The 26,317-nt window shown below is 40.6% G+C and overlaps 1 protein-coding gene across 7 annotated transcripts; it reads right to left on the reverse strand.

Annotated features, from left to right (window-relative positions):
- Positions 1 to 14: 14 nt before the first annotated feature.
- fanca (FA complementation group A) lies at positions 15 to 25,914 on the reverse strand. 7 transcript variants are annotated; one of them, XM_080438491.1, is made up of 42 exons: positions 25,681 to 25,914; positions 24,580 to 24,704; positions 22,757 to 22,853; positions 21,730 to 21,881; positions 21,543 to 21,638; positions 21,304 to 21,374; positions 20,959 to 21,068; positions 20,493 to 20,606; positions 20,297 to 20,351; positions 18,860 to 18,972; positions 18,639 to 18,715; positions 18,138 to 18,279; positions 17,782 to 17,915; positions 15,912 to 16,022; positions 15,150 to 15,245; positions 14,868 to 14,930; positions 14,469 to 14,557; positions 14,273 to 14,333; positions 13,930 to 13,979; positions 13,546 to 13,616; positions 13,065 to 13,163; positions 12,776 to 12,909; positions 12,519 to 12,589; positions 12,100 to 12,199; positions 11,808 to 11,995; positions 10,713 to 10,803; positions 10,164 to 10,385; positions 9,632 to 9,705; positions 9,333 to 9,461; positions 9,153 to 9,231; positions 8,595 to 8,770; positions 8,266 to 8,371; positions 7,631 to 7,690; positions 7,444 to 7,548; positions 6,947 to 7,062; positions 6,370 to 6,538; positions 5,379 to 5,441; positions 4,926 to 5,028; positions 3,669 to 3,744; positions 3,338 to 3,488; positions 3,140 to 3,238; positions 16 to 2,928 (listed from the first exon to the last, which is right to left on the reverse strand). In XM_080438491.1, exons 1-42 carry the CDS (start codon positions 25,739 to 25,741, stop codon positions 2,830 to 2,832), a joined length of 4,398 nt encoding a protein of 1,465 aa, XP_080294617.1. In that variant the 5' UTR covers positions 25,742 to 25,914; the 3' UTR covers positions 16 to 2,829. The 7 variants fall into 7 exon arrangements, 6 of the variants coding, with proteins under 6 accessions (XP_080294619.1, XP_080294617.1, XP_080294620.1 ...); XM_080438492.1 differs by having other exon boundaries at positions 17 to 2,928; positions 21,304 to 21,377; positions 24,592 to 24,704; XM_080438490.1 differs by having other exon boundaries at positions 17 to 2,928; positions 21,304 to 21,377.
- Between the last annotated feature and the right edge of the window lie 403 nt (positions 25,915 to 26,317).

Below are 26,317 nucleotides of genomic sequence, written 5' to 3' on the forward strand. Positions count from 1 at the left end.
GGGTCTGCTGTCTAACGGGAAAATGGTACTACCTCCACCTTTGGCCTCCTGAAAGGAGATTTTTTTAAGGCTCTTTTAAATGAGCCCAGCGAACTGCATTTTTTGAGGGATGGAGTTAGACTATTCCAATCCTGGGTGGCAGTGCTGTAGAAGGAGAATTTGCCCATGTTTGATTTATGGGTGGGTGGTACCAAATTGTTGTTAACGCTCCCTCTGGTATTGTGACTGTGGGTGTTGCTAACCTTTTGGAGGTATTTACTCAGATATGCGGGAATAGGGGGCATATCGGGCAAATTTGCATTTACAATTTTGAAGGCCAGTCCCATTTTTAGTTGTTTAACCCTATCTTCCACCCTGAGCCAGCCTAGGCTGGCAAAATGGGTGGGAGAAAGGTGGGTCATGGGCCCCAATCCGAGGAGTAGCCGAATCAGTTTGTTTTGGGAGGTTTGAAGCTTAGTCTTCAGTGACACTGAGGTGTTGGAGTACCAGGAGGTGCAAGCATAGTCAAAAAGTGGTCAAAAGTGGTCTGCCCATAAATTTGGTTCTCTGGTTTACTCTTTTGACCACCTTTGTAGCCATGCTTTCACCTGTCAGGTATTTGTCAAGAACACAACCCAAATAGGTAATCTCTTCTTTGCTAGAGATAATTGTGTCATTGACTTTGACCTTGAAATCATTTACATCCATCTGTCTGAGGGAATGTTTGGTCCCAAAGAGAATGGATTCAGTTTTCCCAAGGTGTAGTGACAGTTTGTTATCGGTAAGCCAAGTACGGATTTTTGAGAGTTCGGAGCTGAGCGCCTCCTCAACTTGCAACTTGTCCTCTCCCGAGATCAGGAGTGCAGAGTCATCAGCGAACAGGAACAATTTGCAGTTACAGGCAGCACTCATGTCGTTAATGTATAGAAGAAACAGTAACGGCCCTAGAATGCTGCCCTGAGGAACCCCACAGCTCACCGGGAGGGATGAGGACATGGTTCCGTTGATGTCAACCACTTGTTCTCTTCCGATGACAGTCAGGACTACAGTCTGTTGCAATGTTTAAAGTCAGGAGCCCAAATGAATTGCTTGCCTATACCTGGAGTGTCATCACACTCGTTTTATTTGTTTCCAAGGCAAGAATAAATGTGCTAGGAGTAGAACTACAAACTAATGCCTCTGTTGCTGTTACAGTGCTGTGAAAAAGTAAATACATCCCGTGAAAACCAACCCTCAATACAGTTGCATATTTTTCAAATGTATGCCAGTGGTAAAGTATTTGATTTGGTATATTGTGCACGTTAGAACCCTTGATTTCTGTGGTGCATGTAAGCAGGTCACAATTGTTTTGAATTAGTAAACCTAATACTCATTTCAGTACAATTCATCATTAAATGTGATCTAAAATGACAGTGAAAAAAAAATCATACTTTGCCATGATTATTGAAAAAAAAGAAATCGGTTTACTCAGGCATAAAACATAAGTACAACGCAAGGTTCAATAGCTGGTGTTGCACTATTTTTCAGATATTCTGTAACTTGTTGCAGACTCATCAAGATGGCACATGCTCTCCTGCGACAGCACAGACTAAAGTCTAAAGACGTTCCTTGTATCAGTCTTTTACATTATTGGGGGAATTTATGCTCACTCTTCAGTACAGAACTCCTTCAACTTTGCGATGTTTGTGGTCTTTATTATGTGTACTGCCTACTTGAAGTGCCCTTTCTATTGGATTAAGATCTTGGCCATGACTTAATCCTCCAGCCCGGCAAAGATGTATACATAATCATTCGGACAGTGGCTTTGAAACCTCCCAAACAAATGGGTATTAACAAACTTTCTTCTCAGGGCCTCAGAGAACCCTTTTGTTGATGACTACCAGAAGTCAACAGCAACTAAACCAGGTTTTCTGATTACGAGGTACAGTAATGACACCCATGCCATCTTTAACATGGGTGCGCCTGCTTAAACTTGTAGGCATTTGATAAGATAAAAGGTATGTTAGGTATGTTACTTTTTCTCAATAAGGAAATATTCTGTTTTTATTTAAGTCATGGTAAAGTATGATTTTCCACTCTTTGAAAAAGGTGTGTACTTACGTTTTTGCATTGTTTTAAATGAAAAGCAAAGCCTCCATGGGTCTAGCAGGAGTTGTAGTCAATGTTTTGACTGAATATTTTGTCATCTTATCAAACAACAGACCTTGTAAAGACATGTATCTATTCCGTGGTTTTACATGGACCATAATGCCTAGCCTTAAAGATAACAATTTTAAAAAGTCCATTAATTTTTCACACGCTTTATTTTTTATCCTGATCTAGTCATTGTCAATTCTCCCTATACTTGTGAGGAAAGGTGTTAGTGCTAAAATTGGATTCAGCTATGGACAGTAATTACAGCAAGCATTACTAGGGATACCGGCAAGGTATAATGGTCTATAAAACCACCTAATGAGTAAATTGTGTGTTCCTTATATTACACCTCTATAATGTCATATTCTTGTGCACAAGGTTGTGCAGAATTATTCAATGTTAGATACATGTTTTTATTAAGTTATTACAATGCAAAATAGTCTTTATTGTAAACATTGAGAAGGGCTTGAGATATATACATCTATTGTATACTTATGTCTGTTGTGAATTATGCTCAAGTTAACTGTAAATAAACAGAGTGGAAATGTTTTCATAGAGTTGTATATAACAGGTTTGAGACATTCAAATAAATAATGCAGGGTTGGAAAAGTAATGGATAAGCATCGGTTGTGGTCATATAACCGGTAATAACATGGGAAAAATAGTGATTTGGACTAGGTCCCAAGCAGCCCACCCACACATCCACGTTGGCTAGTTTCAGAGAAAGTCCATATCCTGGTCGAGGCTGTCAGAGCTAAAGTGTGACTGTAGAGCTGATGCCAGTTCTGGGTCCAGCTCCGCACACTGGGACTCCAGCTACAGGAAAGAGCATAGAAGGAAGGAAAGATGAAACAAGCTGGATTTCTTTTGTGTGTCCGATTACCATGGCATTACCTAGTGCAGTAACTGATGTCAAGAGTACTTGGCCAGTCTATGACGTCAGTACCCATTGTGGCCTCCCAATGTGTGTGTTTGATGCGTTTGTGTGCGTGCATTAAATGTTTGTGTGTCTGTGCATGTTTGTTACCTGACGGAGTTGGCTAGAGGACAGAGCGGTTGAGGAGGTCTGTGAGATCGTCCTCAAAAGTAACTGATGTGCTCTCCTTAAGATCTGGGTGAGATCCATCTGAAAATAATATGACAATTTTAGAGAAATGTAATGTATCATTCTCCATTTTTGCAGCTGTGCATATGTTTCTGCTTTTATCAACCTGAGCGCAGTCACCTGATCACCAGTCGTCTCTGTGGTTGTACTAGATGGGTTTCCATCCAGGAAGAGTTGGAGCAGACTGGTGTAACAGGACACAGCAGTATGGAGGAAGCCTGGACACTTGACAGCCCTCTCTAGCAGCTCAACACTGTGCTCCATCAACAGACTAGAGGGAAAACTGTTCCGTTAGCTTATACATATACATTACGGTACATATACAGACCAGCACAATAGATAACAAGTTATAAGCCAAAACTGTCAGCCCCAACTAAATTTGTTCACACAAATTAGGGCCCTTGGCCACTTTACAACAGATTATTGACTAGAAAACCTTAAGTAGACTCACCTGTAAAAGGCCAAAGGCATCAGCCTTGTATACTCATCTGGTGTCACCATGGTAACTGACTGGTAAAGTGCTTGTTCTAGGTAGAGAACAGTATTCAGTAAAACAGTTTGCCCCTTTTGACCTAAAACAACAACCACACAACCAGCCTACACTGATGCTCTAAAGAAGACCCTCAATTGGATTGTTATGTTTTTGAAACGGGCTACTCCCACACATTTTGGAAGGTAACTTTTGTAAGCTGAACTATATGGAATATTAAAAACACAGCTCATTTTCACATGACTCCCGAGATCATGTTGACCTGTGAGTCTACTATTAGTCTGGGGATATTAGCAGAAAGATTTCCAATCTTGGAATAAATTCCTTACCAAAAAAAATCTTCACCAATGTGTTTGTAAAGGTGTCTAGTAACACATCTCACAAAGACTGAAATTCAGTTTCCCTAGGAGAATTTTTGACAGCTGCTGAAAGTTGGGGTACCCACCATTTCCCTGCAGGGCCAAAAAAATCAAATTTTAATTCTGTTTTAAGTAGCATGTGAGGGGTCAAACTAGGGTGTTTTTATGATTCTGAATCCATTGCAAGCATTTGTTTTGCACCAAAACCACTCCTTGGGCTAAAAACAGCCCAATCTCAATGGGCTTTTTACACAAAAAGTATACCTGGACAAGGATGTATATGGCCGTTTTTAGCCCAAGGAGTGGTTTTGGTGCAAAACAAATGCTTGCAATGGATTCAGAATCATAAAAACACCCTAGTTTGACCCCTCACATGCTACTTAAAACAGAATTAAAATTTGATTTCTTTTGCCCTGCATGGAAATGCAGGGAAATGGTGGGTACCCCAACTTTCAGCAGCTGTCAAAAATTCTCCTAGGGAAACTGAATTTCAGTCTTTGTGAGATGTGTTACTAGACACCTTTACAAACACATTGGTGAAGATTTTTTTTGGTAAGGAATTTATTCCAAGATTGGAAATCTTTCTGCTAATATCCCCTGACTATATCTAGTTACTTATAGTAGGCCACTTAATCACTTAATCATCATCATCATCATCATACGGCCGATTTGACTTCCTTGACCTATTGCCAAACGTACACAAGACATTTGACGCTGATCGATGTAGTAGTTCAGTCACACAAACACACAGATGGGTAAAATCATAATCTCTGACCCTGCCTTTGGCCTGGTGGAGATAATGAATAAATGTGAGCGAGTAGATCAAACAAATAACATGACATTATAAACAATACTGTACCAGTTGTTGGACACTTAAAGATGAGTAGCCAGTCAGGAGAGTCTACCAGTATTGTCAGGATGTCTGTACATAGCTCCCTGGTCCCCAGACAATTCTTCACCTCCTACAGAAACCATTAGACACAATAGAACAGTTGTTATAGCCACTGAATGTGTGAGCCGTCACAAAAAGGAGCCTCTAACTTAGATGTTTGATTATCTTTTATCTTTGCATTACTGATTCTTGGCTATTATTGATTATTATTGGAAATTAATCTGCATGAACATGGATAGTTACTGTATAATCCTGTAATATGCACCTATTTGTTATTCTAAAAATCTGTGTGTGTGTGTGTGTGTGTGTGTGTGTGTGTGTGTGTGTGTGTGTGTGTGTGTGTGTGTGTGTGTGTGTGTGTGTGTGTGTGTGTGTGTGTGTGTGTGTGTGCGTGTGCGTGCATGCGGGATGGGGCATTACCTGAGGATAAATTAAGGTTGACAGAAGGTCAGTTACACACAGGAAGAGCAGAAAAACTAGTACCTGGGAGGAAAAATTAGAAGCAGATTAACATGCTAAGTGAAGGTGGAAAACACAGACATTGTCAGCACTTAGTCTGAACAACTCGAAAGCAGTCATGGTGTGCTCCAATGCCCTCAGAGTGAACTTGCAAATGCCCCCAGCTTTCCATTCACTACATTTAATATTCAAAAGTTAATTATTAATAGTCATTCTGCATGCTAATACATATTTAGTAATCAATTATTTATTAGCATGCAGAATATAATCTGCTGATTTACTCACCAGGCTGGCCACAAACACTGAGTAGATCAGAGTATATCTGTATAGTTTGTCATGTTGAGAGAGACTCAGCAGGGTCACAAGTGACCATTTCTGCTTCCAGAATATATCTGTAGCAGTCTGTGACCATTTTGCATCATTGATTTCATCGAATGAACCTTGAATGCAGCCATTTTGATAGGTGAACTAAAATGTAGGCGTTTCTGTGTGCCAGCATGAACTGTACAATAGCTGTCCATGCTGGCACACAGTAACAACTGAATGAAACCTGCTTGCTTTATATGATCTACTGATGTTATGTATTGTCCCTGCTAAATATATGAATATGAAATGAAAGGTAGGGTAAGTGATTTACTTTGGTTAAAATAAGTGTTAAATAGCTCTATATTCTGATAGTACTCATTGCTATAGAGTGTTTGTTCAGTAAAAGGAGTCTCCCATGTCTCTCCAGCTCTTTATTAAACAGAAAATGCATTGTCAGTGCTCTCTCCTGATTGGCTTAACTTTTGTCACCTACCTGAAAATGTACAATATTCTGTTTACTAAAGAGCTGGAGAGACCCCTGTGACCGAACAAACGCGCTGTAGCAATGATTACTATCAGAAAATATCATTTACCCTACCTTTAAATAAAAATGTTTGCTGTAAAAGAAGCCATTCATGGTTTCCACCTGTTTGTACTGCCTCTCCTTCACTTGTCCCAGCATCTCCAGGGTTGCCCTGAAGTCGTGGTTCTTCTTCTTCTGTCCCCCATCAACGCCTCTCCAGGCACAGTGCAAACTGCTAGCCAGTAGCAGGGCTGGACCTGAAGGCGTCTGTGATGGCCTGACCTTCACTGAACTGCAGAGGAGGAAGGGTTGAAAAGAAAACAAATTCTTAGCAGAAACTGAGAGTTCTGAAATTAAGTGGCGTTTGTTCTACACACTCTTTGGTACATAGAAAGAAATTCCCTCTTTAGTTTAGAACTAAACAAACATTCAAATATACCTAATGATGATACCCAATACATGCAGTAACGTAATAGCTAATGAGGGGTAGCTGCTTGCTTAGAGCAGGGGGAAATCGTAAATATTAGTTGATGATAATGATCTGTTATTTAAGTGTGGAAATCAGTTAAACTGCAGCCAAGTCATGTCAATAGAATATAGCACCCTCATCATGTGGGGCCCACAACAAACAGGCACTCTACACACAATTTAATTTCATGAGTCAAGAGCCTTGGTTTTCAGGAGATATACCGGTTCATACCTGCAGGCCCACTGGTGACAGTCTGCTAGGAGCCGCAATTGCTCTGGTAGAGGTTCTCCGTCACACAAATGATGCCACAGTGATGTTAGAACAGGAGATAAACCGCTCCACCAGTGCTAGACACACACACACGCACAGTACACATTTGTCAGTTTGTTTTTAAAAGGTATCGTTGAAATTGTTATAAAGTACAAACAATAATGGTCAATTTCTGCATTTCAGTTCATGACATTAAAGAGGATTGTTTAACTGTATGTGCAAGGTAGTCAAGATGTGATGAGCAAGTTGTGGTTAAAGGAAGGAATGAGAGTAAAGACTGGAGCAGAGTGTCTGTCAGATGTGTTGTGGGAGTATAAATAGCTAATTGCTGTATGTAACCTAATGTAACCTAGTCTTTAAATGTCCATTCTGCCTCAGGGTCTGAAGATAACCACAGTTGAGGTTAATTATACAACAAGACTATATTATACAACAAGACTATAGAGAACAGACCATACCACTGTAGAAACTAGGAGTAGAGGGCAGTGGAGACTGATCTGAGACCAGGCCTTGTTGACTTCTCCAGATGAATGGTCACAGCTCATACTGGCACTCAGCACACCCTGGAGGGATGAAGACATTCTTAACTATTGCAGTCTTGTGACATTGGGCTTGAAGACAGATTTGATGAAATTGCTAACTCACTCTCAAGAAGTGTGCCGTTATGTGGTAGGGTAGCAATCCAGCTTGAGAACACACCTTCCTCTGATGCATGAAACAAACAGAGGAAGTAGAGACAGACAGATGGAAATAAATGAACACCAATGGCTGTCATATTAAGAGTTCGTTGGGGATATTCTGACTGCATGTTCATGCCCTATTGTTGAACATATCACACAGCGGCTTTCACGTCATACTCCAGTTCAAGGTCACAGTCATTAAGTGATAATATAAAATATGTGATAATAATATGTAAAATAAAATATCTCATAAAAGAACTCCGTAAAAATAGATTTTAATGTCATTCAGTGGGTCTTTGTGGTCAACATTACATAATCAGCCGTATCTCAGGAAGGGCGAGACATAGAGCAAGAAATGCTGGTGCAGGCAGTGTTTGCAACTCCAGGTGTATTTTTTATTTTATGTGAAGAGCACTTCACAAACTCAAGCGCAAGCACATATTTGACTTTATTCAAAACTAAAAGGCAAAATGGAAATCTGCACATCTATTGCACATGTATTCCACTGAGAAATATACAAATACTATTATGCATGCATGAAGACCAAAACACAGGGTGAAGTTGATTCCTGCTGTTTTGACTTTAGCCAAATTAACTCACCTGATGCTGGTTGACATGTTCAATCAGGGTCTGACAGTCCAGTGTTCTTATCCCTCCCTGGCTCCTTACAGACACAAACAACACTGCTGGGAGGGCCAGCAATACTCTGTAAAACAATGGCAAATCATGCAGACAGACAGACAGACAGACAGACCCTAACATAAGTGGTTGTGCAGGTAGCAGCACAAATGATGCATGAGTTTATATACGTTATTGTGTGTGTGTGTGTGTGTGTGTGTGTGTGTGTGTGTGTGTGTGTGTGTGTGTGTGTGTGTGTGTGTGTGTGTGTGTGTGTGTGTGTGTGTGTGTGTGTGTGTGTGTGTGTGTACCTGTTCCATGTCTGTAGTGTGTGCTGTAGGTTGAGCTCTCTGCTGATGCTTTGTGAGTCAGAGGGTAAAGAAGTGGAGCACCTCTGGGACAACAACTCAAACAAGAAGTGACATGGATCATCTCTGCCTCCGCGGCTGCTATAGTGGCCTGTCAGTCCCATGTCATAGACCAGCTCCTGTACTCACACAGTGACAAATACACACGCTGTCACACACCAGTGTACTTTTGACTTGCAACTTGTCGTGGTTGGGTGTTATTTGGGGTTTTGCCATGTCGGCTCAAGTATTTGTGAGAGCACTAGTTCTCAACGGCGGTTTCCGGGGACCACCATTTGGTTCCATTTGTACACTCTCCGAGTTAAATTAACACCGATCATTTTACTCAGGGGGTCCACTTGGACCCCTGGTGGGCCCTGGACCAGACGTTGAGAAACAGATGTGTTTTTTTAGAGTACAGGCTTCGGTTCCCAATATGGTGGCAGATAGGAGCTGTGACATCATGAGAAATGATGGAGAAGTCCTGACGCATACAAACAAAAATACAAAACAGACACACACCTGTAATCTGGATAGGATATCTGGAAGACAAGTGCCTGTTTCTGATGGTCTGTGGTCTGGATCCACCTGCCTCTGGCCACTGCAGACATAAAAGGTAATGCAACATATGCTATATACAGTTTCAACTCTTCATCCAAACGCTTCAGAGAGCCTCACTAGCGGTCCAGCAGTTACACAAACCATAGTTGCTGGTCCATGATAGCATTAAGGATATGAGAGCAGAGGGTCCTGATGTTCCCTCCACAGCCACCCCGCTCCACTGGACAAGACAGATAGAGCTCCAAACAGGCCCACTGCTGGTACTCCTGCCTAGAATACACGCACGCACGCGCACACACACACACACACACACACACACACACACACACACACACACACACACACACACACACACACACACACACAAACACTCAGTTTGTCTTATGACAATGTTCATGTGTTGTGTTCCGGGCATGGGTGTATGAATTCGTGTGCCTTACCTCTCTGGGTCAGACAGGACATCTTCATTTCTCTGTACTCTGAGCTCAGTGGACAGCCATTCTGTAAAAAACAACTTGGACAAAGATACCATCCATATCAATACTTTAAAGGGTCATACCAGTGTCAATGCATGTCATGATCTATTCATAACTTTGACCATATATTCTACATAAATATAGAACATTTCACATTAATGACTTGTTTACATTTTTTCCAAAATCATTTAAAAGTGACCAAACTTACCAGAATAATGAGTCAATGTTGGTTAAGCACATTATATGGTTTCTAAGTCATGGATGTTTGAAATTTGTACATAAATCAGAATTTTCTCAAGGGATTATTTTTGGCTAGACTTTGGCTAGAACTATTCTCCAATCTCAGAAGGCTCCCTCCCCTACAATGGTCAATGAAGCAACAGATAAAGTTTGGAAGCCAAAGTTATAAGACTCCTTTTTATTAAGTAATTCATACCTGAAAACATACCCGGTACTGTAGATTCTGAGACACCCATTTTTGTTGCTGCTGTCTCACCTGGTACTGTGGTAGTTGTACTAGTTTCTGGAAACCAGTGTGCATCCACATTTGCCAGGCTGTATTCCTCCAGGTCGTACTGGGGTGCGTAGCAGTCCTCCACAAACCAGTCTGCTCCACTTCCTGGTATACTCCTTCAGGTGAAACAGAGGCCTCAGCACTATCACTGGTGATTGGTTTCCTTCGAGCCTCAGGTATCAGTCTCGGGATGAGGTAGAAAAGCTGAACATACATTTAGTTTAATGTAATGTATTTAATAGTGAAAGCGTTTATCCAAGTTTAGATATTCTGAGTATCAAAGCCCAACCCCTCAGCATTAATGGTGTTCACGTTAGTGCCATGCATGCCCCCACACATAGCAAAACCTTTATCAATAAAGTGCATCTTATCTTTATTAACAGATTTATCTTTTAAGATATATAGGGTAACTTGAATGTGGATTATAACTTCAAAGTAACGAAATGAAAGCTATTCCGTCAATTTAGCCCAATTTAATGACATGATAGCAGGGAATATTATGCTACAAAGGGGAGTAACATAAAATAATACCTTCTTATAAAGGCTGTTAGGTATGTAGTCTTGTAGCTGAGATGGTGTATCAGCTCTGCAGAGCCCATAGCACACTGCTGCCACACAGAGCCTAATAAGACACATTAAAATAATAAAATACATCATATGGGACAAATTAATAACAGCAAATGCCACATCCCCCTTTTGGCCAATCAGCATGAACATTTAAACTTTCCCAAGTTTATTGCAAATCTGTTTGTACATTTTGAAAATATCCTGCTAACAAGCAGACCAATGGACAAAGGTGTTACATGTCCCCACCTCTAACCTCCCTTTCCCTTCTCTTCCTACAGTAGATAAAAGGCCAAAAATTATCTACAGTACATGATATCAACTAGAACAAAATATGCAATCAGCATAAGACTGAAGTGTCCAATTCTTCAAAACCAAAGACAATGACTGAGCATCTCAGAATGAGAGCTAATTAATGACAGGTATACAGTTTTATTTTTGTTTTATAAAAGCCTTATTTTGGTTCATAAAAGCCTTCAATGAGCCGATGTGTATTTTTATTGCAGCTTTGTTATTTAATGCCCTTTTAGGCAGCACATGACATGTTACATAACACGCTATCCCTCCCAGTTTCGCTCCCTGCTTAACAGTTCCCACTTGCGCTCCCTGACGGTTAAATTAACACTCAGGGTACAAAAGTAACAGCAGCCATCACAACAAAACGTTGACAAAGGCTGGTACTGTATGTCTGCCTACGTAACCAGCGTCTGTCATACATCCAACCAGGATCTTGTATGTTCTAAATCAGGGTCCTTCAAAGTTTTTCAGGCCAAGGACCCCTTAACTGAGAAAGATGAAGCATGGACCCCCACTACATACATATTGTATAAAATTGTGTTGCAGATTAAACTTTTTCATAGATTTCATAGATAGCTTCATAGACTTGTTTGACAAGAATGCTAGGGGTTCATGTGGTTAATGTAAAAAAGAAAAAAAGGTTCCTATGACACAAAGATTTAGTAGCAACTCTGAGGACCCCCTAAGGGTCCCGGAACCCTTGTTGAAAACCCCTGTTCTAAAGAGTCACCATGGACAGTAGATTAAAACATGCCTCTCCCTCACCTGACACAGAAGAGCATGTTGGTGTGTGTGCTGCAGGTTAAGGCGCAGCTCAGGGCCTCTGTGACAGGTACCGGCTTTGGTAGCAGGGATGGAACCATTTGCACCAGAGGACTTTGGGATTTGGAGGCATGGAGGTGGACTACAAACGCTGCCAGGCCGAGCACGTGGGCACCACTCAGCGACGACCCCTTTGGAAATAGAAGGACAAACAGTGTGTGGACGGAGGTTGGTGCATGTTAATTTAGTCAGAAATTCAGGGGAAAGGGAAATAAGTATTGCAAGTAAGCAGCACCTGGTGATGGAAGAGATCCCAGAGTCTGTGCACGAGGGCTGAAACCAGCTGTGTATGACCCAGCAGGACAGAGACAAACTGACTGGCCCACAAGCTTTGTCTAGGATTACAGGAAACAAACAAGGCTGAGTCACAAATGAGACATTCTCAATATACTGTATGTACTACACAGTTAAAATATAATTAAACTTTGGTTACTATTAATGAGATGTCTTCAATAGTTGCTCTGTAGATTAAAAATGTATGATCCAAAGTGATAAAAGTGTGACTGTGATTAAATCAATAGGGAGCATATTTTTGATTATGAATGTTTAATCTACAGGGCAACCATTGAAGATATCTCGCCAATATTTAGAGTTACACCATGGCAAGGTAACTACACAACCCAAACCTCTACCAAGGTTACACTTTTGTCTTACTTATTAGGCGGGCTTGTTTGGGAAGCATCCACTATACATTGACAAAAGTTTCTCAGGATCATATTGACAACCTAAAGGCGAGAGCGAGAGAAAGAGAAAGAGAAAGAGAAAGAGAAAGAGAAAGAGAAAGAGAAAGAGAAAGAGAGAGAGATGATGACTTCAGGAAGAAAACCACTGAGACAGGTTGATACAAAACGTCAATGTCTACACAACAGAGAATCTGGAGTAATTGGCGGTTCAGTGAAAATATTTCATACTTTCACATGTGGATCAGGGGACAGCGGTGCTTCCAGGTTAAGCTTGATGACTTTCTGGACAATAAGCTCCTCAAAATGGTCTGGGAAAATGACACCCAGTGTATGAGAGATCCTGGACACCTGAGCAGACACTTCTGGAACGATTTAGATAGATTGGGTTCAGAGTTCATGAAGAGTAGGCTTAATTAAAACAGCTTTGTGAATGAGGCCCAATGTTTTGTGGATGTTAATATATATAACTTGTGTGGCGGTGCAGGAGTACCATGTCTGCACTCCTCCATCAATGTACCTCCATCATTGCCATCAATGACCATCTGTCTGAACTCCTGCAGCTGAACTTTCAGAACTCCCTGAGGGTCATCATTGCTCTCCACATGCATTCCCAGTCCTGGGAATGTGGCACATAGACCATAATCACACTGCAGCTATTTTACTCTTACACCACACTCAGGGGTGGGGAAACCCCTTACTGTTGGGATTAAATCACAGCTCAATAATAAATAAGGTTAAATTAACAGGGGGCACTGAGTTGTTTATGACACCGATGATACTGCAAAGTACATTGGATAAAAGTAAACCGCACATACAGGGTATTGTCATTATCATTATATCATATATAGTAACAATCTAACTATGAAACATAAGAAACATGACCTACGTTGTAACTATGGTCAGAGATTTGGGCATTTAGTGATTTATTCTTTCTATGCATTTTTCCAATATGTGCATAATTTATAACATGGTAAATGTAATATACAAAGAACACCCACTGTTGTGCTGTCTCTGTTTTTGGCAGGAATCAACATAAGATGTATACTGCGCAGCAGGAATCTTGTCCGCTCTACACAACAAGGAAGAATTCATCAAAATGGTGAAGACAGACATCAAATGATTCATCATGTATAGATGAATGTACGTGCGGGGCACTAACCATGGACTCAGGTTTCTATCCACACTGGGCAGACTCAAAATAATAGATGTAGTATGTTTAAGTATTAAGTGTAGTAAAGATTATTTTTAGACTGTTATTACTCATGTAGATATGACAATGTAGAGGTACAGTAAACTGAGCGCAACGGTATGCAACTTTCTATTGAGGTATTGTAAAGTGCCATTGAGAGCTGACACAGTTTACAAGTTGTGATTTCACTCACTTTTTCAGAGCTTCTATGAAACTCATTTGTGCATCAGCCTTCACAGGAAGCTGTAATGGACAGACAGAGTGCATCATTGCAGTCCTCATCAAAGCAATAATATGAGGTACAGTTAAATGCCAGTAGTTAAGCAATTGCCCTCTGATAGACAAACAGATCAGTGGTTAATTAATATCAAGTTATGCAAATCTTCATGTTATCCTTTTTTTTCCCATGAATGCATTATTTGATACAAAGTGACATGTGTTAAACACGGCAACAACAAACAAACAAAACAGAAAACAAACAAAAATGGAACAGTGAGTCAGCATTACAGTGTGCAACTGTGCATTATGTCTCTTACCACTCTTGGCGTAAGCAGAGCAGGAAGGAACCGTGTTAGAAAATATGGCCTCCGGAAAATACTGTGCAAAGAGTGAGTTACAAAGTTATCCAAAAGGTTAATTACAGTTATAGTTACAGTAAATGCTATCCGTGATAAAGATTTTATTTTCATTACACAGTGTTGGCTGATGAGCTATTTAATGAAGTTTAAATACCTGGCCTCCATGACTGTGGCAGAGATTCTTCCTGTGTTCTCAAACAGAGATACTGCCTTCTCTACATCGTGGAGAGCCTGACACTCAGGCTGGAGATGCACGCACGCACGCACACATACACACAAATTTATCCCCCACAAGTACATGGCTGGTCCACACGCAATCCAGACCATTTTATAATAGCGAGTTATCTTTTTTTCTCACTTTTCTACCCATATGAGGACTTTTGGTAAAACTATGACATTTGGTCCTCACAAAGGCACGTGTGGGAAAACACTTGCACCATCCCAGCCACTAATAGTCACTAACACTGACAAAATATAATTGCACTGTACTTCTATTCACCCAAACAGAGAGAAAATGTTATTACACAGGGCAACCACTTCGTGTCACTGTTACCTGCACTGGTGGTCCTGCAGCTCCAGAAACATCCTCATACAAACCCATGTTCTCCACCGACACCTGCACACACAATGACAAAGGGACAACTTCAGAAAAAGTCACTTTGAATCATCAGAGATTGCGATATTGTTTATATTATTTCTAGCAAATTCTTGTTCAAGTGTCCATGATTTTGTAAAAGACATAGGGAATGGTGCAATATGAGTTCTTATGTGCTGATATGAGATATGTGAGTTTCTTTTGTGGAATTGGCCTTTAAATTCTATCTCTGGGCAATACCTTGAGATCTGCGAGCCTGGTCTTAGCCAGAGAGATGTATTCCAGCAAGAGGCTCCGGTGTTTGACTGCTACATAGGGAGGGTGGAGGATGTGAACCTGAGCATTTAGAATGATAAGAAATGAAATTTAGTATCACCAGAAATGGGCAGAGGACCAACGTTCAGGACTGCTTCTGGGTGGGTTGGGTTCCTTGGCAAGGAGCCCAGGAAAGAGGAAACAAGAAGCCCACACAACATTGGCAATTATAGGGCAATTATTTTTATAAGTGGGGCCCATAACGTGTTGAACTTGAATCTCTCTGCAGCTTCCAAACAATTGTTGCTCTAAGAAAATAAAGGCACGGGTTGAACCAGGAGTGATCACTGGTTAGCTGTGAATGTTTCTACTGTAATTGTCAAGTCAAGTCACACAAAAAAAATAAATATATATATATATATATATATATATATATATCGACTGATATTGTCCCTTTTATTCCCATATATGAAAATCTCTGCATCTGTCAGTCCATGTTCCTTTATGCCCATACATGGAGATCCCTGATTTCATCAGTATATGCCCATATATGGGCATTCCCATTTTGTGCCCATATATGGAGCTGACTGATTTGTTTGCACCTGATGCCATGACTACACATTGAGGTTAAGACAACACACTCCATATTTCGGCATAGCTGCATTGGGAACGTCAGAGGTCCGCCCGCCGGCCGGTCCTCTCTCTTCATATGAATGGATGTGTATGAATAAACCTGTAGATCATCACCTTGAGGTACTGAGGGGGGTCAAAGGGCACCAGGTCAGAGAGGAACTTCAGCAGGAACACCAGAGATTTTTTGCTGTTGCCATGGTAACCACTGGCCCCACCAAAAGACACCTGAAAATCCAGGGGAAAGGTTCATGCTAATCATGACAATACAATTTATAGCAGTGTAGAATTACAATTAAAATAATTAAATAAAGTAAACAACATAAAACATCATGTACAAAATAAAAGTGTGTGTCAGGCCCAGGAGAGAGAGAGGTTTACAAGAAGAAAAACAACAACTCCTGAAGTGATGACACCAGCTAACATCAATGTTATGACACAGAGCCAGGGAACATTCAGTCAAATCCAGGCCAGATGTACCAGTGCTGGGCTGTCTACATTCCTGAACCCAGTGACTTCTCAGCAGAGGTTGGATTATACAACCAATACTTAAAGCTGTACTTTTGGGATTTCAATGATATCTTGTCAAATCTGTATATAGAGTATATTACAATTGCTGTGGTTGTATTTAGTCTCCCTGCTCTTCTATTGAGCCATTTAGATCCTGTGTCTGGTTGGACACGACTGGTTGACAAGTGGTCGATCAAAATTGTATTTCTCCCCTGAGCAAGCAGGGAGGCTCTATTAGCTCAGTGGTTAAAGTGTCAGCACTTGCGCAGTAGACCTGGCTCGATTCCGAGGTAGACCAGGAAAGTTACAAGGAAAGTAACTTTAAGTTGTAGTTTTGTTAAACAAATAGGATATGTGCCTTCTCTATTTGTCCACCTGCATGGGATGAAAGCATTAGCTATGCTTCTTTCATATGGGTTCCCAATTACAGTATATACGACTTGAATCTTACCACTTAAAGCTAACAAAAACGACCCAGCAAACTAGACAAAAACAATAATGACAATAGATAGACCTTCATCAAGACTGAAAAATCTCCCGAGTTGACTGATGGTGGTGCTAGAGGAAAGATCAGCAAAGGATCACCAAAATAAGTATGTTTCTTAATCTTGGGAAAATGTATCAATGCACAGTTGCAAAAAGCAAATTTGGTCTGTGTATGACTAAAAGGGGTCAAGAGATACGCTCAACTGAAATGTTAAAGTTGGGCTTGAGGGTGGCACTAAGGTCATTGGGTCACAAAAATCAATACAGTAGGTTTCTTCCTCTTGGGAGCATGACTGTGCACAGCAAATTTCAAGGCAATATGGCCATTGGTTTTTCAGATATCATAGAGAGACCAAACAAAAAGATGTGGGAGAAAACATAACCAAACAAAACAACCTAAATAATAAAGTTGCAATTCCTATCACAGATGAGCAATTTAGAAAACAGTTTTACTCTGTCCCAGATCCACTTATTTCAGGAGGGAGAATCCACAATAGAGTACAGAAGTCTTGACGTCACTCGTTCATCCCCAGGTTCGTAAAGTAATTTCGCTATGGAGAATAACATTGGGTCATCATAGAATCGTCTCATATAAGAATTGTGGTCCAAAAATAAACGAACTGTCTCGGCGATATTGTCAGGGAGGAGGTTCTGTATCGTTTATGATTAGTCAGTCACTTATATTTGATACAGTCTGTTTCTGGCGAAAAAAGTAACGGAAGTAACATTAGCGTTTTCTCACCGTCAGTTGATGCTTCATATCCATAAGAGTAAAACCACCGGGGTCATTCATTTGTTTATTTTTGGAACATAGTTCTTATTTGACGCGATATTAAATACGTCTATGGGGATTCAGAATGGGGGTGGAAAACCGCGAACCAGGTAGACAAACCTAGGATGTGTAAATTACGTCAGACTTCGGTGCTCTATACCCAAGAAAATAATTCAATGCATAAGTCTAGCCAGTTCCAGCCTAACTAAATAAACAAACCTTGAACCAGTCGCTATAGGAGGGGAAGAATGCAGGGCCCTCTAGTGCCCCCTGGCGGGCCAGAAGGAATGCAGTGATCATGTACTCCAAGTCATAACTTTCAAATGCTGAGCTCAGCAATCTGGACAACAGCTCTGAGGGGGGGAAAAAAAGACAATGGCTTGGTCTACAATTTTATGTATTTTAAAAGTATGTAACGAATATATTCAATTGATGCTCCCAGGTCATACAGTAAATACGTGCAGTTTACAGATACAATTCAAATGTGTTTTGGGAGGTACACAATGACCAGCAGACTTTAAGATAAGTATCAAACGTTTTATTTGTGTGTGTGTGTGTGTGTGCATGTACTGTACCTTTGAGGCTTGGCTGGGCATAGGGATTATACACCAGCAGAGTAGAAAGGAAGGTGAGGACATGTTGCCAGTTGATCTCATGGGTCTCCATCACCTGCTGAAGGTGAGAGAGCAGCTTCTCTACACTGAAGATTACAGCCAGCTACCACACACACACACACACACACACACACACACACACACACACACACACACACACACACACACACACACACACACACACACACACACACACACACACACACACACACACACACATTACTCTTTCCCATCTGTCTATAACAAAGTGTAAGAATGACAATAGCCTGCCCTATATGGACAGAATATTCAATGACAAATTGAATAACATAAGGTTGGCACTGTAGGCCTGCAATGGAGTATACTGTAGAGCCTCTTAGAAAAGTTATATTAAAAAGTAAGTACTAGTTAAAACATCACAGATTATGTATGTAGTGATTTACATCGGTAACATCAGTTGAGAAACACATGAAGTCCATTTACCTTGCGAAAGATAGAGATCAGCAACCTATTGCTTTTGGCAAAGCTCCACCCATTCTGCATGGCTATGGCTTCTGATACTGAAGAAATAGGTTTGCATTTTATCTTTTTCACTTTTATGTCCTTCAGCAAACAGTCACCATGATAATGAAAGGCCAGTAGCATTGTGAAAGAAAATGGTAGACAGAGTCAGAGTATCACCATCAAATGTGATTGATTTTTACCTGTGAGGCGAGGTTTATAGGTGAGAGTGTGTGTGAGGGAGTGTGTGAAGAAACGATGTAGAGCTTCTGGTGCTACAGACACACCGCACAAAGAAGCATCAAACAACTGAATCCTGTGCAAACAGGGAGTCCGTGGGAGGGAAAGAGAGAACAGAGGGATGTGAAGACAGAGCCACAGGCAGATAGAAGGAGAACAATAAAATGTGTTAAAAGATGTGTTTATCTATGATTCACACTGCTATTGTCCAAACAGTTGAACAGAACTCTCCAAATAACCCATGCCCATTTCCACCATGTTGCGTTTTCTTTGCAAAACAGTTTTTTCTACTACTCCTACATATTTGGTCCAAAACTCACACAAATCGGTACACATTATATTATCTCTGGGGTCATGTGATCAAGATGTATAAGTTTGATGTATTGTCTCCGCCGGAGGTGGAGAGTATGTTTTCACTTCGTCCCGCCGTGTGTTAGCATGGCCCCTAGCCAAGCTAACATTGGTCAAGCTCCACGTGACACGTGTCAATATGTTGACACCAATGCCTTTGATTGGCTAGAGGGACGCATGACGAAATAAAATCCTATAAATAGGTGTGTCACTTCAAAAGGCCAGTGAGGTAAGACAGGATCAATCAGTCTTCATTGGAACAGTACCGTCCGTGCGTGTGTGTGTGTCCCTCTGAGAACACCTAACATTGGTCAAGCAAAGGCGCAGAAGGCCAAAGCTAAGAAAGCATACTCATCTACAACAGTAACACAGAAGAGGACTATAGAGTTGAATTGATCCCACAACAAGGCCGAAGTCTTAATACTGTAACAATTGGCCACCTTGATCAAATACATTATGTAGCACTAGAGAAAACTGACATAGATCAAACACACCAATCAACTGCTGAAACTGTTCAAGACAATGAAGCATTTGAACAAACCAGTCAATTACGACGACTCCCATATGACACATTGCTTCAAGAAGAACATTCTTTAGATGCAGACACTACATATTCAGTCGCCCCTGCAGAACACCAAAAACCACGCGCATTCTACCAAGACGACCCGTTCTACCAAGATGACCTGTGCTATTAAAATAGCACGGGTCTGCTGGCGGATATTTGTGCTCTGAGGAGCACATTTTCTAGTTTTATCTCATTCCAAGAGGCTATGACCAAAGTTTGCAGGCCCTGGGTAGGCAACCCGGCCTGGCGGAGACAAGTGCTCGGAGGAGCACACTTTCCTAGTTAATAATGAAAAGAAACTGATATTATCATCACAATATGATATTGCAACAATTTCAATATCAATATATTTGGTCAAAAAATATTGTGATATTACGTCAGTCCATACATCCATATCGCAGAGCCCTACCAAACAGGAGGTTCATATCAAACATAAAACAAAAATGATAACAAACTAAAATCCTCTGCTATATGATTCTCTCACCATAGCTCAGCTGCAGTTCCAGCAGACTGTGTGTTATCCAAGGTGTCTAAAACCCCTGAAGAAGGAGATGGGTAATAATCATCATGATGCGGTTAAAAGCAGGATTTAACAAATGCAAACTAAATCACTTTAGTGCTTCACTAGCACTCAACTTCGAGGATGTGGTGGTGATTGAGAATGAGAAAGGTGCACTCACAGGAGAGCATGTCATCCAGTAAAGAACAACAAAACAGGGAGAGCCTCCTGTTGGTTGCACCCTCGGATGGTTGGCTCTCCTCAAAGGCTGTTCCCACCAAGATGCCTAACACGGCTGAAACACAGACACACACACACACAGACACAGATTCATGACTCCTCAGCCATAAGGGACACAGTACCAAAAATGGTTTAAGTGCCTTGCTCAAAGGCAACTTTATTATAGTAAGTAGCCGTGGCACAGAGTTAGGACCACAAGGGTCTATTATTAAAATGTATTAACTTAATTGGTATCGTGCCTTTCATACATAGATAACTGCCCAAAATGCTTTATCAGCCCTAGTATAGATACAAACGTAAGGTCAATAGAAAATAATGACTAGAAAAGTGTGCTCCTCTGAGCTCCTCTATTGATAATAATGATTAGCTTGTACAATGACATCTGAGAAAACACTGCAGTGTCTTACATAACAGAATATTCTGTTGAGCTTGTCTCCCCTCCTGCTGGTCTTCCGGAGCTGTCCAACCACAAAGAGCTTTCAACTCAGACAACAACCATGACCTCACCCCTTCATCACTGAAGAGAGGACAATGAACAAGATGAAGAAGTACAAAGGACGCAAGGGATTATTGGAATAATCTCTATCGTTTTTGCAGTATCTCTCTTATTTGAATTAATCTATCTACTAAAAGATATATATCAAGTGAATGAACAGGATCATTAAACAGTCTTTTAAGTGTAAATGCTTATTAAGTTAATATATAATACAAAAATACAAATATAAAATTGAAGAAATGTTTCTCTCCTTTACCTCTCTAGTATGTACTTGAAAGTAAGGATGTTGTAAGAGTGAAGATGGTGTACCACCTCCAGCTTGGGCTGCTTCTGTATGAAACAAGCAAGTGCAATTAGATCATTCATCCACCCATCCCATCATATAAGATAGTTTTGCTTCCATGTCTGGTCTGTGTCTGGATGCATAGTATGGATATACACATGGCATGCATTTGTTCACACATTCATAAAGTACTCATGCACATATGCCCACACCTGATCCTTCCAGTACTCCTGCCAAAACAACTTGGGGCAGAAAGCTCCTAGAGATAGCAACTCTCTTGTGGTCTGCAGCAGAACATTCAGATGATTCTGGACGGGAAACATACAGAAAGTGAAAGGGAATGCTCAATGAATGAAAGAGCAATAGTGATAATTATTTAGATTTAACAACACTACTAACCCGTTGAGAGGAGGTGAGCAGAGCTCTGCTGTTCACCCGTTCCTCCTCTCCAACATCTCCAGTCATCTCCACCAGTCTCTCTACCACCAGTTTAACTGACAGAGCCACCACTGGGACACCTTGCTGCCCGGCCTGACGCCTCAGCTCAGACACTGGGGAGCACAGAGATACTGTATGACATGCACGGACATTAAGCATACAAAGAGAAGGACAGATAAAGAAAGACAGACACACACACACACACACACACACTGAGAACAGGACAAACAAGAACACGCCAGGGCGGGTAGCTTATTGTGGGCCAGCCCAGCAATGTTTCACGGCAATCGGACGCTGCGTTCATTATTTGAGCCATTTTGTTCAAAACGGGCCGTACTGCAAACTTTGGAAGCCAATCAGGATGGAATATGAAAAATCAGACAGATCCGTATTGATCACATGACTATAGAGACAATGTGTACCGATTGGCGTGATGTTTGGACAAACTCTGTAGGAGCAATCAGTGTTGATGCATTTATTTCAAAACTCCTGCCACTCCTGCAAACTTTGGCATCCAAGATTAGCCAATCAGGATGAAATATGAAACATTTTACAGATCCGGCTTGATCACACGACTATACTATGTACCAATTTGCGTGATGTATGGACAGAATCTGTACGAGTAATGTGTTTTGCAAAAATCGACCTCCTGGTGGCACTACAACAGGCCAATGTCAAAATATATACTCTGTACACAGAAGGACGGATGAACACACACAAGGACAGACAGGGGCGAAAACATTGCTTTTGGCCTGGCGGAGACAATAGCCAGGATGATTTCACCAATGATGCATGCTGCACCAACACCATTATTTGTGGTCAAGGTAGTCCTTCACAATATAATTTGCAGACTGCACAGTTCCTGTTTAAGTGCATGCAATCAAAATGGTTACACCGTAAAGCCCTACACACACACACACACGAACGCACGCACGCGCGTAAGAAAACAACTCAGTTGCATCATTGTTATTGCATTACAAGGACTCACCCAGGAGTGATCCTGCAGTTGGTGTTGTGAGGCCCCCAGAGGCTGTTTCTTCCACTGTTGCTTTCTCCTTACATACAACATTGGATGGAATGGAACTCTATACAGAGATGGATGGATGGATACATTTAGAATGAAAAAATGCATACTGCAGGACATTCAAGAACAAATGAAAGTGACATTCTCCATTTCACCATGTGTCAGATCATCTCCCAAATGTGGAAACCAGGGGTTGCAATGAACAGGTACCACATGTACCTGTGGGGCATGCCTGCCAAATGCATGATGTCATAGACTGGCATCCAAGTACTATAAAAATGGTTACGGCACAAGTACTTTGACAACTGGTACAACAGGTATTGCATAACCAAGGGGCATGCATTCCTAACTGGCATTGTCTTAGTACAAATAAGTGTGGTTAATGATTTAGTGATTAATAATAGTTTTTTGGCATTGAACATTGGAACATAATATATATAAATAAAATGTCTGTTTTCCTTTTAGGGTTTGTAAACAAAAATTGCATAGGGAAGATATGACAAATAACTTAAAATACAGAATTGTGTTTATAGCTTATTACTGAAATATACAAAGAAATGTATTGGTGCTAATAATCAAAATAAGGTGCTATGGCCAAAATCCTTAATAATTTTACACTTTCAAAGATCTTCAAGCCTCTACAAGCGCATTGTGTGCTTATAGATCAGCTATTTTAGATTATTATTATTATATTTTGAAAATGTATGAACTTTTTTGCCCTTTGTGCCCAAAATTGGGACACCAGGTTTAAAGTTGAAAGTTAAGAATGTGGACGAAGTGAAAATAATGATGGAATGACATTTATCAATCAATGCAAAAAAATCTGTGTGTGTGTCTGTGAGATCGACCCCTGCGTATCTCGAGAAAAGTCCGACTGATCGGCTTCAGACTTGGCGTGTGTATTGAGGACCCGAAGGAGTGCAGTGCCAAGTGGGAAGTCGGTCGTATCAGCATTTGTCAAGAAATATCCATAAATCTGTGTATCTGTCTGTCAGTGTGTCTGTCTGCCTGTGTCCCTTTATGCCCATATATGGAGATCCCTGATGTCATCAATATGATGTCATAAATCTGCCTTCAAGTACTATGATAATAAGTATTGAACTAAGTACTCTGACAAAAGGTACAACGGGTATTGCATAACAGGAGGGACATGCATTCCCAACAGTGATGGATTAAGACTCGCGGGGGCAAGGGCCCCTAGGCACTGGCCCAACTGGCCCGGTCTGTAATCCGTCCATGATTCCCAATGGGTCATTTTGTCCAGCTGTTTTTATACGATATAGACCCCCAAGATCCACATAGAAGCCACGCTGTTGTTAAGCTCTTTCATGTAGGCCTAATTATGGCTCTGCAGGAGGCTAGCGTCTAAAAGGGTCAGCGTCCTTGTGTGTGTTTCTCCTGAGCTAATCTTGCATACCGCTGGACCAATCAACACCATTTTTGCATTTTTCACGTGTTTTAAATATTTTCAAATATTTTACTTACATTTTATAATGTAAATAAATGGGCTCAGATCGGGCTGAAACCTTGCTCAAATTTGAGTAAAACGTCATAGGTACGTCAAACGCCTGGCGTCACAGGCCTCAAAATCCACATTGGAGCCACGTCGTTCCGATGTGGATTCCGAGATCCCCGATTTAATTAAAACATTTATATAATTATTTAAGATTTAAGGTTTAAGGGTTTTTATTAATAATAATAATAATAATAATAATAATAATAATAATAATAATAATAATGGTGTTTCCCCCCTCAAATTTATAATAAAACTCAAACAAAAGTCTCACTGGTCCACACACCCCGACCTCCCGGAGCAGGCTGGCCAGGTTCTGGTTCTGGGCCAACAGCTGGATTGCTGCTTCTTGTAGCTGATGCAAATCTTCTTGTTTAGGTCTCTTGATGACACGGTCAGCTGGGTGTATAGTACATGGAGGAGGAACGCAATTATTATGATGACGCATGTATTTGTTCCCTAGTTCTTGCTGTATCAGGTTACGGTGTACAACGAAACGTCATATGATACTTACTGTAACTTTATCTGAACAGAGTAAAAATGATTTTGTAAATATTTGATGGACAATACTATTTATAGGGATAGGATTTGATAAGATACCGTCATAGGTCTGACATGGAGGACTGGCGGGACCACTTAGTCACAGACAGTGTGTCTATGTTTAAAAATAGCTTGATGTCCAGTGGTGTAACTAAGGTAACTATGTACATTTACTCAAGTACTGTACTTAAGCACAGTTTTGAGGTATTTTTTACTTTACTGGAGTATTTCCAATTTCCAGTACTTTTACTTCTACTCCACTACATCTCAGAGGCAAATATTGTACTTTTACTCCACTACAATTATTTGAAAACTTTAGTTACTACTTACTTTGAAGATTATAATTAATTATTATTACAAAACATACAGTAACCACTTCAGTCCTATTATACATTTCGGCCATTTGAAAATAGCCGATCTACAAGCTCACAATGCTTGCAGATCTGCTCATTTCAAAAGATTTGTTCTAGATTTTAAACATTTGAAAACTTGTGAAACGGAACAATCTGCATAATGAGTACTTTCTACTTTTGGTACTTGTCTTTAAGTACATTTTTATACCAATATGTTGTACTTTTGCTCAAGTAAATTCAGAATTCAGGAATTTTACTTAACAGGGTATTTAAATTTTACATCGCAGTATTGATACTTTTACTTCTTTTTTTTAATTAGTACTTTTTCCACCACTGCGGACAGTATTAGCCTTGGATCAAGACGGTCATATGACAGTCTTGTATCAAGGCTAAGACAGAGCGTCTATGTTTAAAAATAGCTTGGTGTCACTTTAGAAGTTTCCAGTGCATTCATTCACACATCTGTCTGTCTGTCAACTCACCCAGGAGGCTGGACAGCGTCCTTTTCTGACAGACCGAGTCACACGACACACTCAGGGACATTCTAGCTTTGCGTTAAAAAGCCGATATATTCTATATATTGTAGTTACTATGATGACGGATAACACCGCATTTGGTTACAAATGCAAACAAGCAATGTTACATTTACTCGGAATTATATCAGACGAAGTGACGGACTGAAGATAAACTGTTGTTATTATTTCTGCCATACTTCCATGTTTCCTCGCGCTCTACTCTCCCATTGGTCCGTGTCAGAGCCAATGCAGACGTTCGGCCAAGCAAAACTTAACCCCGAGTTCTGTCTCTCACTCCCTTTCATGTCTCATGGTCATGGATGATGGATGGATCATGTGTGTATGCTGTTGTATGAAACTTTTTATTCTTATTTTTCTCCTCCTCTCTTTTTAATAATATAAAATGTGTAATTGTTGTTTTTATGCACATGGAGTGTATTGTTTACATAGTTGAACCGATGACCAAAAAACAAATACTGTGTTCAAACATTCACATCAGAAATCATGTTTCACTTTCAACATAAAAGAGGACTAGAAGGCAGGATCTAGATTCTAGAACATGCAGTCAAACGAAAGGATTGTTGCTAATTGGTCTGTAAAGGAC

The sequence above is a fragment of the Gymnoscopelus braueri genome (assembly GCF_963280865.1).
Source record: "Gymnoscopelus braueri genome assembly, chromosome: 9".
Taxonomy (NCBI): Eukaryota; Metazoa; Chordata; class Actinopteri; order Myctophiformes; family Myctophidae; genus Gymnoscopelus; species Gymnoscopelus braueri.